This window comes from Sminthopsis crassicaudata, chromosome 6, assembly GCF_048593235.1.
Source record: "Sminthopsis crassicaudata isolate SCR6 chromosome 6, ASM4859323v1, whole genome shotgun sequence".
Taxonomy (NCBI): domain Eukaryota; kingdom Metazoa; phylum Chordata; class Mammalia; order Dasyuromorphia; family Dasyuridae; genus Sminthopsis; species Sminthopsis crassicaudata.
In genome coordinates, this window is record NC_133622.1 from 211,777,370 (window position 1) to 211,795,626 (window position 18,257).

General features: G+C 35.6%; 1 protein-coding gene across 3 annotated transcripts in view; it reads left to right on the top strand.

The window, feature by feature from the left end:
- The window catches only part of NELL1 (neural EGFL like 1), an 855,798-nt gene that overhangs the window by 398,587 nt on the left and 438,954 nt on the right, over nucleotides 1-18,257 (top strand). For all 3 annotated transcript variants that reach the window (XM_074274304.1, XM_074274305.1, XM_074274303.1), the window contains exon 13: nucleotides 15,642-15,767. In XM_074274304.1, the coding sequence (XP_074130405.1) occupies nucleotides 15,642-15,767 (126 nt within the window). The remainder of the gene's footprint in view (nucleotides 1-15,641; nucleotides 15,768-18,257) is intronic.

Consider the following 18,257-nt stretch of genomic DNA (forward strand, 5'->3'; position numbering starts at 1 on the left):
AGGTTCTTCCTTTTACTGACCACAATCCTGGAGAACATACTGTACATAGTAGAAGCAGGATCTCTAGCTATCTGTCTCTTCATCAGCGAGATGGTACAATGGATATAGGACTTATTACAAAGTCTTTTATATTTTTTTCATGTATTTTGGAAATCTTAAATTGTAATCTGACCATTGTTATTATTATAATTTCCCCCCTTTTTGTCCTAGACATCCTATGTTAGTCTTTTTTTTCCCTTATTTTTGGACTGGCAATCTAACAGTAATGGTCTAGTGTAGTTTCTGATTTTTGGCAAGTCATTTTCTGATCCCATTTTCTCAAACATTGGCTTGTCCTTGAAAAGAGACTATACCTGAGGAGGTATCATTAAGGATGCAATCATCACTGACTGTGATTCAGCTTCAAAACTGCTCAGGTCCTTAATATATGATGAGCATTAAGAAGTCCAGCAGTTTGTTGTACATCCACCATTTGAGACTCTCCTTACAAGGATTGGAAAGGACCTCAAACTTATATGTAGAGAAAGCCATCCAGCTAGTCTGAATCCCTAGAAATGCATTGTTTGCTACACAAAAGTCTCACCTGGTTCTTTGGCATCCCATCTTTACAATGATCAGCTCTTTATCATGAGAGCCAACCCAGAAGACTGGGTTACTGTGCTGGGTTACTATGCTTCCCTTAGGATGTTTCTTGGCAATTGTGGAGGATGTGAGGAAGGGGGAAGAGATAGTGGAGAGCTGCTGGGCTAATGTCCTTGTCACTGTTACCACCGTTATTGGTAACAGATGTTTCTCTCTTCCTTATAGATCAATTGTCCTACCCTCATGATTGTGGCAATATATCCTTTTTACTGAAATACATTTTCAAAAGAACTGGTTTCCAAGGACCAGAGGCCACACATTATTGAGTAATATTAGGATATGCCAGTTTATTGTGCATGAAATTAATTGGAATGGGGAACAGTGTCAATTCCAGTTCAAGATAACGATTTCAATAGAACAGATTTCTATATAGATCATACTCAGACCAAAGTCCCTATCCCTGCATAACTCTGACTGCTTCAATATTGATCCTACTAGCAGTTGTCTAAGTCCCAAATGTATTTTCTAGACCTCAGATTGTCTTCCCTAACTGTGTACTCTGAAGTCCAAAGAGTTCTGTTTATTTAATTCAAGTCTCAATGGCTAATCATTGGTTAATTTGCGGCAACTGTGAATCTGATCTAAATCTGTCATTGGATCGTTAAAATTAAATGTTGCAAATTTGGATGGCTTGCTTTGATAACCAGAATGGGGGCAGGTTGTATAAAAAATAAATCAAAGTTGAATGGTGGTTTATTAATGTATAATAGTAGAAGGTATTTTTGTTTTGTTTTGTTTTGTTTTTGTTGTTTGTTTTTCTTGTGAAGGAAGTAGTTGAAGCAGCCAGGAGGAAAGAGGGGGAATGGACACCTTCATTGCCATTCCAGTCCCCATAACGGACTCTGAAAACGGATTTTTCTTTATCTCTGTGAGCCCAGAGCTTAACTGCCTGTGTTGCAATCAAAGTGATAAAAACGGACTATCAAAATCTGATGACAGTGCCTTTATTCTAGCAGTTTTTCTTCTAAGAGATTGTGGGGGGACCTGCTAGAGCTTCTGTCAGGTTTCTGTTGAATTTTCTTCCTTATGACTAACCAAGTATTAATGTGTAAAGAAAAGGCCATTTAGGGACCAGCCCACAGTTTTCTTGATCTCAGCTGCACAGCAGAATGCAAACTCCCTTTCACTTTCTGGGATAGATGCTGGCAGAGTGGGATTCTTCCTGGATTTGACTTTAAATCAGAACAACTTTGGTCTATATATTTGCCACCATACTGAAAAGGACTTCGTAACTGAGTGGTTCTGTGTGCTCAGAAATTTTAGACTTGTAGGAAAAACATGGAATGAACTTCTATAATATTTTTGCAGTTTGTGATGAAAATTTGTGGAGTACAAGCCATCATATACAGAGGAGATGGGCTTATATCAGTATTTGATTCTGAAATTGAGTCCAGTATGGGAAAATAGTTTTGTGTATTTCTAATCTTGACGACCATTAAGTGATATAGTTAAAGAAGAGGAGGCTAATTTTTACTATTCATTAATGTTCTAGAGGATCATTTACATTTTCAGTCTTTGAGTTTGTTTTGGCAAGCAATATATTTTCATGACATCCAATACCCTGAGGGATACAAGATGGGATAAGCTGAATGGCACAGTGGATAGACTGCCATTCCTGGAGTCACAAAAACATGATTTCCAATCTAGTTTTAGATACTTCTGGCTGTTTACCTCACACAAGTCACTTAAGGTTTGCTTATCAGTTTTCTCATGTGCAAAATGGGGATAATGATAGTAACCATCTCCCAGGATTGTTCTGAGGATCAAATGAGATACTATTAATAAAGCAAGTAACAGTGCCCAGCATGTAGTATTATAGATAGTTAGCTATTATTATTATAGTATAAGAATTTTGCATTATTTTCATTAGGGATCTCATGAAACATTTAGGCACATGGACAATTTTAAAGTTTAGGTATCACTTTTGTCATTATCTATGGCTAGGAAATTAGTGCTTGGATTAGAATAAGTAGGTGGTACATGGTGATTGACCTACTAAGACTTAACTAGCTTAGGCTTCAGAAAGAAATGAAATAGAGAAGCAGGGCAGAGTACTAACTAGAGTGTTCAACTGAGCACCAGGAAGATCTCAGTTTGAATCCTGCCCCTGATAATAGCTATGTGACCTTGAGCAAGGAGCTTATCCTTTCTAGCTTGCTTTTCTTAATGATTCCATCAAATGAGTAGAGTAAGGCCTTGAGAGGATTTTAGTGCTCTGCCCTTCAGCCCTCCAATCAGAGGAGCAAGGAAGCAGAGAGAATTAAGGAGGTGGTAGGGATAAAAAATAGAGGCAATCAGTTTGATGATGAGATGTCAGGTAATCACTCATTCTGGGTAGCATGATGTTCTTTGCAATGGAAACCAAGCAGAGTTGCTGATGGAAAGTGGAGCATTCCTGGGAGGATCAGATCCCTCCCCTTTAAAAAGGTAGGCTTTGAGTCATACTGTGTCAGAAGAGTGGTAATGGACAATTAGAACTAAGAGATTATTTTAGGTGGGGTTTTATATGACCCTAAAAGCTAGTAGAAGAGTCCCTGACTCTTCCTTTCCTGATCTAACAAATGGAAATAATGCCTTCTTTGCCTTGTTCATAGACTTGGGTGGATTAAATAAAGTACTGCAATTATTCCTTTCACATCACTGTGGTTAAAGACATAATGTCCCTACTGTCTGGAAAAGCTGCATAAACTTTTTGGTCCTCCCTTTGAACAAGAAAAGGAGTCTGATTTTTTTTTCTTTCATGTGATGTTTATTGTCCATTATTGTAAAACTTGGGTTAAGCATTTGGTCATAAGTTCTCTGTCATCTGATGGCCTTCATGTGTCATCTTCAACTTATGCAAAACTCCCCCCGTTTCTTATGTCATCCTGTAATATATCAAAATTAATGATGAAATTTGCAATATGGAAGAAATAAATGTATAGATGCGCAAGGAATTGCAAATACATCCTGGCAGTAGAATACTGGATAAATCACTTAATCTCTCAATGCCCCAGACAACTGTTCAAGACTATAAGTCACTGGAAAGTTGGATAGGTTTTTCATATTAAGGATTCATTATATTGATAAAATGCTTTCTCATTTTCCAGTTTCTAAGTAGCTGAAGAGCTGTTTTGTTTTTGTTTTTTATTTTGGGGTATTTTCTTTTGGAAAGTTTTCCTCTCCTGATTTCATTAAGGACTTGCTGAAGACTGCTTTGTCATCTGAATAAAGAACCTGTTTCTTCTAGACTCCAGATTCTGTCAGGTTAGAATGCTAAGTCTTTTTGACACAGGTGTCAAGGGACAGTACAAAAACATTGGTCAATTTTCATAAATATTTTCTGGGAACTGCGGTAATGAACTGATAGAAAAAAAAATCTGCAGAAAGCTCAGATTAGGGTGATGAAAGTCAACACAACAGGAGCCAATTTAGAGCCTGGGGAACACAGTCTACTTTTATTATGAGCAGACAAGTCCCATTAGCCTCCATAGGCAGTAGATATATGGGAATAAAAGGAATGCTTGTTTTGTAAAAATTGCCTTGTTTCTTTTTACAAGCTGCTGCTGCTTCTTTCTTCTTTCTCCTCCTCCTGTTCTTCCTCTCTCTTCTTTCTCTTTCTCTTCTTCTACCTCTTCTTCCTCCTCTCCTTCCCCTTCCCCTTCTCCTTTTTCTTTTTTTCCCTTCTTCCTCTCCCTTCTCCCTTCTTTTTCTTCTTCTGACATTATTTTGCTTCTAGTATACCATTTTCTTCTCATAGGGATGGCAATGTGAGATAGTAGAAAGAGTACTGGCCCTGGAATTGGAGGCCCTTAATTTAAGACCTATTAATGGGGTGAATGGACTCTACTAAAAGACTATCTCTGGTGGGTCACCCAGTATCTGAGTGGGCCCCAATGCTGACCCTATGTATCTTGTACAAACAGAGCTATCTTGCACTGATGCCTATATGTGCCTTATACAATCAACTATAGAGTCAATTCCTGAGGCAACCTTATATGAACAGGATGACCAGGACCCCAGTTCATTTACTGATGCACACAATTAGCATAGTTAGTATCCCTTGTTCTGGGGCCTTTCCCATAAAAGCTCTTATCTTCCCCCTTGTGAATTGCAAGTTCTTTAGGAACTTTGCCCACCTTATGGAATGATAATAAAGTTTTTCCCCTTGACCTGGAGATGGTTTTGTCTGTGAATTGATTCTGGACAGTTCCCCACCTTTGTATCTTGTTAAACTCATTATGACTTGTTAGACCTTATCACTGCCTTTCACCTTCTACACAATCTATGTGATCTTGGGTGAGTCGCAGCCTTCCTGAGTTTGTTTTTTTTTATCTGTTAAATGAAGGGATGTTGAACTTAATTACCTCTGAAGTATTTTTAGCTCTAAATCTATAATCTTATTATCATAAACCTTTTGGGGTTCAATTTGTTTCACTTTTGTATAGTGTTATGATTATCTCAAATGTTTAGGGATGGGACTAGATCATTTGAAATCTCCTCTAGTTCTAAGATTTTGAAATTTTATAGTAAAAATTCAGCCTCCTTCCCCTCCTTCTTGCTCCTGTTTCTCCTTTTCTTCTTCTTCGTCCTCCTTCTCCTCTTCTGTAGACCTGGGATTTTATCAATATAAGAAATCCTTACTATGGAAAACCCATCTACCAATGCAGACAAGCGACTTTCCAGTTACTTTTATAATCTTAAACAGTTGCCTGGGGCACTGAGATATTAAATGACTTGTCCAGCATTCTACTGCCAGGAAATGTTAGAGGCAAGGCTTGAAACCAGGTCTTTTAAATTCCCAAATAGGTCCTCTATTCACCATGGTCTGCCATGTCTAGCCAGCTCATTAAGTATCTCTAAAGGGAGTTCTTCTGACTTATAGCCATTCCATGCCCTATTGTCTACGGAATGATGCTGATTTCCAAGTCTTTCTCCCTCTCAGCATATGTCTCCTTTGGGGCTATGAACCACATTATCCATATTGCTTGGTTATATGTGAAATATCATTATACCATGTCAGATTTTATTTGAAAACTCATGAGTATGCTATTTAAAAAAAACACAAACTATTTCAACAACCAGGAGAGAAATATAAATCATATATTTTTACCATCTCCAAAAATCACTAGAAGATGAGCTTGAATATTTCAAACCTGACAAAAAGTCTCTATGAATGAATCACCATTAGAGTTCTGTTTTACCTGAGCTGATAAATAACACTGTATGCTTTACAAGTGGATTTCTAACAACATTAAAAAAAAAAAGCTTTTTTTCTCATCAAGGGCCTAATCATAAATGGGGCTTTCTAAAGTACTAAGTGGATTGAGTCAGACTCCTTCTATGGTTTTGGAATCCTTCCAGCAATGGATACCTTGGCCCAATTTGTTTCCAGGGGGCAGTTGGGTTCTGAAATGACCAAATGTGAGAATTTGATTTGTAAAGGTCAGAGAAGCAATATAGAGCATATATCGGAGGAGGCCATGTGGGAGAAAAATGCCATGGATGATAATGAGTGTGAGACAGGAAAAATGGAGTGTAGATAGCATGGAAAAGTCAGATAACAGTCAGAAAAGTCACTATGTTCCAGGCACCGGCTCTGGTTCACATTCTACCTCACGTCTTCATGATAATATTTGTCTGAAAATGCATATTGAGACCCATTGAATATACTGGACTGACTTTTTATGTAGAGCTTTATTTGTGGATATTTAGTGTTTGGATAAAAAAAGGTGAAGAAAAATAATAGCATGGCAGAGGCCTGGGACAATCAGTTGTTTCTTTAGATGAGAACTTCTATTTGTTTACTTAATAATAATTTAAAGTGTCCACTTTCCAATTAAAAGTTTTAACAGGAATAATGTCAATGACAACCAAATACTGATCTTCTGCTAATATCTTTTTAAAATGCCATTTTCCAGTATTATACAAAATATAAAAAATCAAACGAAGGGTTGATTTAAGATTGTGATTTTTCTGGTTGCTCATTTCATTAACAGTTTTTAAAGTAAACCTGGTTTATTATTAGGAGCTGTGCAATAGATAGAAACTCAGTGATTTTTCTGGTTCTTTAGTTCTTCCTCAGATTCAAATCATTGCTGGTTACCAGTGCTGACAATGATGTATTCTCTGGAGCGTTGTCTTTCTTGAAACTCAGGAAGGAATCTTGAGTTATTTGAAGGATTTCTCTCAAGCTTTTGTTTTCTTGTTCAAGTTGAAAAATTTGTTCATGCTTCTCGCAATCCTGCTGCTCATCAATTTCAATAAGTTTCCTCATTATTGCTGCCATTTCAGTAATGTGGCCCACATGTACTTGTAATTCCTTAGAATGTTGCTCCTTTAGCCTCATTATAATACCTGGGAATTGGGCTGACTTTTTCAAAGTACAATCTCTAAGCTTATGGTTTTCTTTGATAGAAATACGATAGAGACACCTATTGGAGGGAACTCTGGATTCAAGATTATTACATGGCTCAGCTAGGGCAGATACCTGGAATTTCCCAGACTATAAAAGTGAAAAATGAATTAGTATACTGGGAGACATTGTGGGGTAGTGGGAAGAGTACTGGATTGGGACTCCAGGGACCTGAGTTCAAATCCTATCTCTGCCTATGTCAGATAAGCTGGATAGTGTATTACAAAGAAAGATAGTCAATATGGTGAACAACCTTGAATCAAAGTCATAAAACAATCAGTTGATGAAGTTAGAGAAAAGAAGACTCAGGGGGATTGAGAGATAAGTTCCAGTATTTGAAAACTGTCATGTGGAAATGGATTAAATTTGTTTTGCCTAAAAAATTAAAACGAAGTTTAACCTATCAAATTGGATTGCTTGCCATCTGCGGAGAGGGAAGGTGGGAAGGAGAAAAATGTGGAACACAGATTTTTTGCAGGGTCAATGTTGAATGTATTTTGAAAGTGGAAGGCTATTATGAAAAAATAAATTAGGATGGAGAACAATGGGTTGGAAAGAAAGAAGCAAATTTAAGCTTGATTTCAGGAAGAAGAGAAAACCACAAAATTTCCTAACAGATATAGCTTTCCAAGACAGCATGGACTATTTTGAGAAATAATGAGTTCCCCTTATAAAAAGTCTTCAGGCCAGGGCTGAATTCTCTATATATTTGGCATGTTATGATGGCTGTTATATTGAAATACGCATTAAAATACATCTCTGTTGAATTCCCTTCTAATTTTGAAATTCTATTACTTTGGGCAAAGTCACGTGACTTCCCTCAACTTCATAGACCTTATCTGTAAAATGGGATTATTGCTAGACCCAAGATCATAAGACAGTTGGCATTATAATATCTGGGGGGCAAAAAACTAAGAATACTTGGGTTACTGATACATACAGCTTACTGATTACATTGATGAGTACTATACAAGTACTCTTTGCACTGGTATGGATCACAAGGATATACATCCTCATTCTGTATGAATTATATCCATATTCTTGAATAAACCCTCTAGAGAACATGGATTACAATCTCTATTATCTTGATTTGTTTGTTTTTTATTTTATTCTGGATATCACTGCAACAAATTGAACTGTCTTCATTTTTTCTTTTTTTCTTTTACTTTTTTCTCTCTCAATTTAATTTTTAAAATGTTTATTAAAGCTTTTTATTTTCAAAACATATGTGTGGATAATTTTCAACATTTACCATTGCAAAACATTGTGTATCTGATTTTTTCCCTCCTTTCCCCCACCCCCATTTTTAATGAACATTTGCTTATAACAAATGATGTCTTTTATTCTTCAATTTTTTCATGACCATTTATTTATACAAATGATGTTGTCTTTTATAACATATTCCTCATAGAAGTTATCACTCCTGTACTATTTAACACTCCTAGACTTCAGAATCTTTTACAATTTGAATTCTTCAAAGATTGTATTTCCCCAAGGTTCACAGCTATATAACATGCCTGCCATTTGTGGAATTGTTAAGTTGGACATCATCAGTAGGGACCATTCTGGTCTCCCTCCCTCCTTCCCCTCTTCTATGAAGTCTCAAAGGACTATTTTTCCTCTAGATTTAGAGCTCTTAAATAACTTGTCCAGGGTCATGCTGCCTAATAGTTGTTAGAGTGCTGTCAAGAATTCTGTAGCAACAACTCCTACATGATGCTGAAAATTCCTTTATGGTGAACATCTTTCTTTTTCATATGTGAGAGATGTGTTCTTTCAGATGTACTATGGCATGATGGATAGGGGACTAGTCTCAAATCTGGGGAGGGAGGGAAAACCACCCACCTAGGTTCAATTTCTGCTTCAAATTTTGACTTCATTACACTAGACAAGTTACTTAACCTCAGTGCTCTAGTCTGGACAACTCTTTAAAACTCTTAGCTACAAGAAAATGTGCCAACCTGCATTGTAAGAGGGTGTTTTTTAACCCTTGTCTTGGAGTTCTCTTTATAAGTAAAATCCCTGGGCCTATCTGTATCTCTTGGAAATACAAGGAGAGATAATCTTTTGTTGAGGAACAGGCCATCCTTTCTAAATTTGGGGTGAAATACTTCCTGGGACATGACTCTAAGAATCTTGAGGGAATTAATACCTCTTGAGTGTGGGATGATGACCTAAAGGACAAGGATGAGTGAAAGAAAAAATTTGAGCCTTTGCTGGAACCTTAGAGGGTAGTTAGATTTGTTAAGTAGACTAAAGTTAAAACTCAGTATTTTTTCTTGATATATCTTGAATAAGTATCTTAAATTTGTACAATAATTTTAGGAAAGGAAAAACAACCATTTGAGAAAGTACCAATGTTCAGAAAAATAATGGTATCATTATTGAAGAAGATTCTAGGGATATAAATCTCATATTCCATTTTACCATTATAGGATGTTTTCTTTTTTAAATTTTATCAACTCACTTTTTCACTTCAAGCCTTAATCTTCTCATTTATGAAAATTCCAACATCCATTTTGACTTCCCTCTAGGTACCTATAGATTGATACCCTATTATTTGTATCACAGTTTTTTTTTTTTAAATATCTCAGTTGTTCAAAGTTGTTCTCAATATTATTTTGTCAAAAATATTTTATAAGCTGTTAATTCTATTGTGATTCTTAATATGATACAATATATTTCTGAAGCTTTGTAAAAGTTTTGTTGAAACTATTTATAGGGCAGAAACTTTCACCAAGGATTTTCAGGACAATTTATATTAATTTTTAGCAACTGCCCCATTAACGACATTCCCATAAGTTGGATTTATTTCTAGTTCCTCACTTTCTTCCTCCTAGTTATCCCAAGGTCCCCCATTTGCCACTTTTATCCCTATTCCCTTCCAGTTGTCCATCATGCATTGATTATCTCTCTTTGATGAAATTGATGAAAGTGTACAGAGATGAATTGTGTCAAGTTAATTTTCTGACATATTAGTCAACATATATGTTTTATTTGGAGACATTCTTCTGCCTGGATCTATGCCAGTAAATTGTTAGTTATGCAAGAAACAGAATTGCTAAAGTCACCAACTGGAAAACCTATTAAAAAGGGGCACTCAGCAGTGCAGCATTGACGTGCCTCCATGTGCTCCCAGGTGACTTAGAGGAGCATTGATTGGGTAAACAATTGTAGCAAATTCTCCCTAGAGTTTCTAGTCCTTCCCCACATCAGCTTTTGGAAAATATATATATTTTATTTAAGGGCATCAAAATCCCACATAACAAGAAATGGCTTACATGTTTCAGAATCAAATAAGCTTGTTACAGATGAGTCGCTCCTTCAAATCTGGCTGGGCCAAGGCCTTTGAACAGCTGTCTGGTGGCCTGAGGGAAATGAGCCTATGGATTCTGGCTGGTTATGAGTTGTCAAGTGTGTGCAGTCCAGAAGTGGCCATCCATGTTGATAACCTTGCTGGCAGCTGCTGCCAACTGGCTAAAAATTAACCCTTCTCTGAGGCAAGATTTCTCTGAAGGCAACGTTCTTCATTTTTAAACAAGTCAAAGGAATATAGATTTCAAGTCAAAAAGAACTTTCAAAGTCATTTATTTTATCACCCTCGTGTAATAGAGGAGGAAACTGAGGTGCAAAAAGATGAATTGACTTGACTGTTGTCACACAAGTAACAAAGCAATTTGAACCCAAGTCATCTTTCTGCAGTTTAATGGATTACAGAGTGATCCAGAGCAAAGCTTCTTAAACTCTTGGTTGTGCCCCCATGATAACATAACTGAATGTGAGAATTATAAAAGATTTGGCAGCAGTGATAGGTATCAAATATTTCAACGATATTTAATTCTTTATGTAAAAATAAATAAGCATATCCATCTCATTAGTATGAAAATTTGCTTTCATCTTTAATAAATGGTGAAATTATTTGTTTACCAAAAATTGTCTTAAAATACATTTCTTTGTGATTTATTAGCAATAAATATTTGGTTTGTATTCCTGTTTTATATAACAATATTGCTGGAGTAATGTAAAAATTTCTCAGGAGAAAAGGGGTTGTGAGTAGAAGAAGTTTTAGAAGTCCTGTTCTAGAGAAGGGATTTTGCTAATCTTTTATTATGTTAAGACCCTATTTGATGTCTGGTGTTGTCTCTGAACCCTTTCTCAGAAAGATATTGAAGGAAACACTGTTCAATTAGAAGTTAAATAAGAAACAATTACATCTTTATTTTCGCTAAGTTCATAGACATCTTGAAATCTTTCTCTGTACCCTTTGTGGAAAGAGATGGAAATCAATTAGCACTGCATTTAGAAGCCATTGTCTAGCATCTAGGGAAAGATGGATGAAAATGTGTGTCATAGCTATACAAGTTTATCAATAAAATTCAACTTTATTCTCTTGCCCTGTGTGAAGGGGCACAGCAATGAATGCACTGCAAGAAACCTGGCACTCCTCCCATTCCCTATATAAAGTTATGCAGTGCTTTCCTTCCTATAGGTTTATGAGGACTCTATGCTCCTATTAAATGGAAATCATTTTGTATTTAGCTTTGAAATTCTCTTTAAATTACAGCCTGCAAACTTGATTCTATCCTATTCATCTTTATCTGGCTGTTTCTAGCACATAGGATTTATTGATAGGGATAGAATTTTTTAATGTGTTTGGGATGAGCAGAATAGAGGAACAAGTTTTGTAAATATGAAGCCATTAATCAAGAACACTGGATAACATTTTGGCCAAGTATGACCTATGAACTATTTGAAAGATCTTTAAATAAGGTTCAGGTAGAATCTCAATGAAGGGAAGACCTCCACAATTATTTCAGAGTGGAATCGACAAAGTTCAGAATTTAGGGACATTTTGATATTTCATTCCTTTTCTGGATGCCCCAAGTCAGTCTTATTAGCTCTAGCTCTTACTTCCTTAATAAACTGCATGTGACAACAAAGTAAATGAATGACAACAGACTTCAGGAATGAGAATGAAGTCCTATGATAGAAGACATATTAAAAATACCTACACTCCTGTGAAGTTGGTATTATTTCATTTAGCAAATTGGGTGGACCATTATGCCAGAAGTTTCTGGTCTTAAACTCTAGCTTGTCTCCCCTTAAAAAATTGATAGCATCTATAATTTTAAGATTATGACAGAATAAGGTTGTCTAAATAGAATCAATTTTGTAGTCAGAAACCATGGAGTGAAATCTCAGCTCTTTTACTTACTACTTATTTATGAACTGGGACAAGATGTTACCCATGGGACTTTAGTTTTTAGAGTTATAAAGGAGGCTTTAAAAAACAAACAAATAAATAAATAAATAAAGGAGGCTTAACAGAATTAAGACCCCAAAAGATCTTGACAGACCTGAGATATCAAGTTTTACATTTTTGTTAGAAAATTCTGCTCCTGTGCAAATGCAAGATAGAAAATCATGACTAAGCAGAAGTTTGTATGGGGGGTGGTCAGTTAAGAGGAAAGAAAAAGGAAAAAAAACAAACAAAAACTGGAGGTGTTAATAGAACACAAGTTCAAAATCAAACAATAGTTTACTGTGGCAGACAAAATAACTAATGGGATTTTGGACTGTATTAATAGAGAGAGTTTCTAGGTGCTAGTATCTCAATGCTCTGTCCTGGTCAGATCCCACGTGATGTATTATTTTTAGTTCTGTCTGCCACAATGTAGGGAGGACATTGATAAGCTGGAGACTATACAGAAAAGGACAATGAAAATAGTGAAAGGTGTAAGCCTATATCTTATGGGGCTTGGCGATATTTAGACTGTACAAAAGACATGAGATTAGAATATGCTTGCTTTCTTCAAGTCTGTGAAGTGCTTTTATGTAGGAAATAAATTAGATGTGTCCTGTTTTGTTCTACAGGCCAGAATCAGGACTAGTGAGTGATAGTAGCCAAGATATAAATGAGTGTTTAGTGTCTGGGAAATTTTCCTAATAATTAGAAAATGGAACGGGATACTTCTGAGCAGAGGGGTGGATTGATCCAGTGGTTGACTACTCTTTGAATTTGTTAATGAATGCATTTCTTTCAGGGATAGGTCAAAGGGTAAATGCCTACTGCTGTCCCTCTATATTGTCAAATTCAATAATTCAGATGATCATCAAGTTTTTTCTATCTTGTGGTCCTAAGGTTTCACACAATAGAAATGCTCTTCCAGTTGCAGGCTACTAAGAGGAAAAATGTAGGCATTATATTACTGAGGAATAACTGCTCCTCAGTAAGTCTTAAAAGGTGGCAATAAATTTTTGAATTGAATTCAAATTTTTTTATTAAATGCACCAGAGAAACTTGTTTAAAATACCTAGTACATAATGCTTTGCATGTTATTGTCCCAATTAGACTGTGAACTCATGGAGATCAAGGACTATTGTTTTTTGCCCTTTGTTTTATATTCAGTGCTTAGCACAGTACCTGGTACATAGTAGGAGTTTTATAAATGCTTTTAAGCATTTATGGATTATGAGGTCTTTGGATGCACGTTTGACTGTCCTGACATAGTCTAGCAAAAGCAAAGTCTGGATCCTCATGATTCAAGTCCGGCATTCAATCCACTATACCATGCTGCCATTCAAGGCTTTGATGATCACACCAGAGGTGATCTGGTTAGGGCAAATATAATAATAACCTGGGAATATAATTAGAGTGATGATGGTGGACTTGAACTAGAATCTTTTTTTGGGTCATTTAATTATTACAATGATTGAAACTCTTCAGCTGATTCTTATGCACATTGTGTGTATGTCTTGTTTGAACAAATTTTCCATGTTCTGTCTGTTTTTCTGTCTCTTTCTCTTTATTTCTCTGTCTCCCTTTCTCTCTCCTTTGTGTCTTTCTCTGCCCCCTTTCTCTGTCTCTCTCTTTGTTTTTCTCTGTCTCTCTCTGTGTCTGTGTCTCTCTCTCCCCTCCCCTCTCCCTCTCCCTCTTTTCGTCCTTCCTCCCATTTTAATGTTGTCTGGACAGAAGGGACCATGTTTCCATCTTTCTTTTATCCCCAGTGTTTAGTACAATGCCTGGAACATGTAAGAATTTTACATATTTTGACTGAATTATTGATACCTATACAACTTTTCTTCAAGAAAAGATCTTAAAGTGTACTATAATTATCATGCTTTCTTTTTTCTTTTCCCCCTTTTTTTGGATGTTATGTAAATAAAATCAAGTCTCTGTAAAGTTAACGATCTATGTGAGGCTTTCTGAAGACCTTGTTGGAAGGGAACTGGTGTAATTGCTTTTTTAACTCCTCCTCTGTCTTCACCTTCTTGTTCTTTCTTTTATTTGTTTCTTGCTTTTCCTTTACCTTTTCTGTTTTCCTCCTCTATGATTTTTTTAATTGCAAAAAAAGAGAGAGATTTCCTTTTAGAAACAGAAAGGAATGAGTTACTTATATACTCTGTTTTAATATTCAGCAATTATCTAATAATTTTAGGGGATATTACAATGATGATCTTTAGAGGTATATAGTCAATCCATCAATTTATTCTATACCTTCTTTGCAAAGTATAGGTTTTTCAAAGTGATTACTAGAATTGCTGTTATTGTTTTTCAATCATTTCAGTCATTTCTGACTCGACCCCATTTGGAATTTTCTTGTCAAAAATAATAGAATTATTTGCTATTTCTTTCTCTATCTCATTATATAAATGAGAAAACTGAGGCAAATTAAGTTAAGTGACTTGCCCGGGGTCACACAGCTTGTATGTAACTGAGGCCAGATTTAAACCTAGGTCTTCCTGACTCAGAGCTGGCACTTTATTCACTGTATCACCTAGCTGTCCTACTATTAATGTAGATATAATCTAATTTTCAACAGTGTATTAGCTTACATGACTACAACCAGAATGCAATTCTACTTACTTCTAGTTGCTGATTAATTCAGTTCTCATCATCAAGACTAGAGAACATAAATGGTCCTCCCCTCCCCCATTAAATATAGTGAATTGTTTTGGAACATCCCATTATAATATCCCACAGGATGTGTCATAGGATCACTGAATAACTGTACAGTAATTTGCATCATGTCTTTGGGCATGCTTGCTACAGCTGCTATGTCAGCAGTCTGGTGTGGGCAAAATGAGCCCCTCTGTGACAGCATTTTGCAGCATATAGAGTAAAACATGTTTTAGTAAGAAAGACAAGTACTGTTGTACCTATTCCCTTGATCTTTCTAAGCAAAACTATGTTATGTTTGGTGGACATGTGATAAATATTAATTACCACTTCTCAAAGCCATGGACACAGCCTTGGCTTTGCGTTTTTAAAGAGCATCTGTTTTAAGAGGGAAAAGGTAGAAGCAAAACTCTGCCTCCCTGCTTCTTAGAATGATAACAATTATTTTTTTTAATCTATATTGTTCTTAAACATATGTGTATATATGTACATGCATACATACATACTTATTTATTTGTTTATTTGAGAATCAGTGCCATGCATGTGCTAAGTTTTGTACTTCAAATTTTGCTCTTAATATGTCAAACCAATTTTGATTGTTCTAAAAGGTCCTTGTCTTGTGTTTTATTCCAAAATTATCATGCTCTTCATTAAGCATCGGGAGCTTCATTGATAGATCTCTTTCTGGTTCTTTTTTTCCTTCAGATATTGATGAATGTGCTGCTAAGATGCACTATTGCCATGCTAACACGGTGTGTGTTAACCTGCCTGGATCGTATCGTTGTGACTGTGTCCCAGGATATATCCGTGTGGATGACTTCTCATGTACAGGTGAGGATTAAGCAGTGAAGGAACAATATTGTGCTGTTATTATGTCTAGTCAATTTTATATCTGTACTTATCACCAAATCCCCACTATATTATCTTCGCCTTGATTCATTCTATCAAACTCTCCTGGTGCACAAATTTCTATATTTACATGAATGCTTCTTGAATTTCTTCCTTTTCTTTGCAGTTTACATACAAAATAAATCAACATTTGCTTCTTTATTCTGCCTTTTTGCAATGATAACCATAGGTCTGGAGCTTTAAGATATTGGTTTATTTTCAAAGATAGATTAAATTTTAGTTTATTTTCCTTTGATAACAATTCAATTTTTTTCTTTTTTAAAATATGAAATAAGAAATGAACCTAAGTTCATTTCTTATTTCATATTTTAAAAAAGAAAAAAATTATTAAGGAAGATGGACAACAACAAAGGGATTAAATGAAAGGATCACTAAGCATAAGCTATTATTTCTTGACTTTTCTTTCTTTTCCATCTCCCTCTTTTCTCCTCTAAGCTGCCAGTGTTGACTTTGGAGTGTAGTGATCTGTTGTTGCCACTACAAGTAGTCAATTGTGGATTTTTGGTACCACTTATTTGAAGCTGCTATTTGTTTTCAAGGTAGCTAGATGGTGCAGTGGATAGAACATTGGACTTGAAGTGAAAGACTCATTTCCTGAATTCAAATCGAGCCTCAATTACTAGCTGGACAAATCATTGAATACTTGTTTGTCTCAGTTTCTTCATCTGTAAAATTAGTTGGAGAAAAAAATGACAAATCACCCCAGTATCTCTGTCAAGAAAATCCCAAACGGGGTCACAAAGTGTAGGACACAATTAATTGACACTATGAGGAAAGTTGAAATCAGAAGTGGTGTCTTTCCCATACACCAGAGAAGTGCAAGTCAACTTAACAAGCTTTTATTAAATGCCTTTTACATTCTAGTAGTGTGCTAATCTCAATTTACAAATGTCAAACTTTATTTTTCATTCATTTTATTCGTTGCACTTGGCACAGTGACTAGAATGTGGGTCCTACTTCACAGATGCTTATTGATAGGCTGATTAAAACTTGAAAACAAAACAGAATCAAACTTTTAATCACTTTTCACTCATTTCCTGAGTCCATGTATCTTTCATTAAAATAAAAATATTGGCATAACTACACAGCAATTTTCTGTTGAAATTCTTATAGTAAAGTTTTTTAATTATGAATGATCATTTAAAGAATACATGAACTTTCTGAAAGAAGAATTTCCTTTTATTAGGAAAGAGAAATGCATTGTGACTTTGCAACTGATTGTCGTGAAATTGGATTTATTTACTATTCTTTAGTAAATAAATGGTGGTAGTGTGGGGGAGTGATTATGAATTCCTATAATTAATCAAGTTTCTGAAGGTCATGCAAAGTGAATATGTATTATGGTTTCTTCCTATTTTCCACACTTTATAATTAATATGACTGGGAAGTAGGATATAGAATTTATGTGAATAAATGTAGCAATCTCCAGGACTTTGCATTTGGGAGTGGCAATATCTTTTGGTACTCATAAATCCTTTAGATAAATACAGTCCAACAAGAGGTGACTACATAGGGGAAATTGTTCTTGTTCTAACCTATAAAGGTTGAATTAATACCATAAAATTTATATATAACATGAAGCGTGAATTTTTGTTTCAGATCAAACTGAAACTAGAATGTCTAATGATTCTCTTTGTTATGAAGAAATCGACTAGATTAGGGAATGAATCAAGAATTCATCTAGCAAATTGCAAAGATCTCTAAGATTTAAAAAAAAAACTCTGCTACTCACAGCTTGGAATGTCTCTGGTTTTATGGAGATTTTTGTAGATGAATCATTGTTGTTGTTAAGTTGTTTCAGTCATGTAAGACTCTTTCTGAGCCTATCTTTGTAATGAAGATTTTTTTTTCCTTCTTCATCTATTTTACAGAAGAGAAACTGAGGCAGATAGGGTTAAGTGACTTGCTTCACAAAGCTAGTGTCTGGGGCTAATGTCTTCCTGATTCCAAGCCCAATGCTCTATCCACTGTGCCATCTAACTGCTTCCAGACTGATAATTAAGGTACAGTTATAGATTTAGTCAGTTGAGCCCTTCTACTCCAAATCTTTTTAGAGGTAAGAACTCTGTGGCCTAAACAGGTGAAATGATTTCTCCAAGGTCACGTAAGTAGTAGATATCAGGAGAAAGATTTGAATCTGAGTCTTCTGACTACAAATCTATTGTTTTCCATGGGATTCATCTTTGCAAAAAGGGCTCCCTTCCCAATGTTGTCCTAAAGTAATGTTCATCTAGGTTTCCACAGGATTCACTATGGTCTGTTTTGTAATAGATGTCTAAAAGAATAAGGTCACTTTTTAGATCACTCATTTCTTCAGAAGAGTTTGAGAGATTTTAGTAGATTATGTGATATATTTTTCTGATTTTTTCATTGGCCAGAATGAGAGTGGATCTCGAGTAGCTTCAACTAATA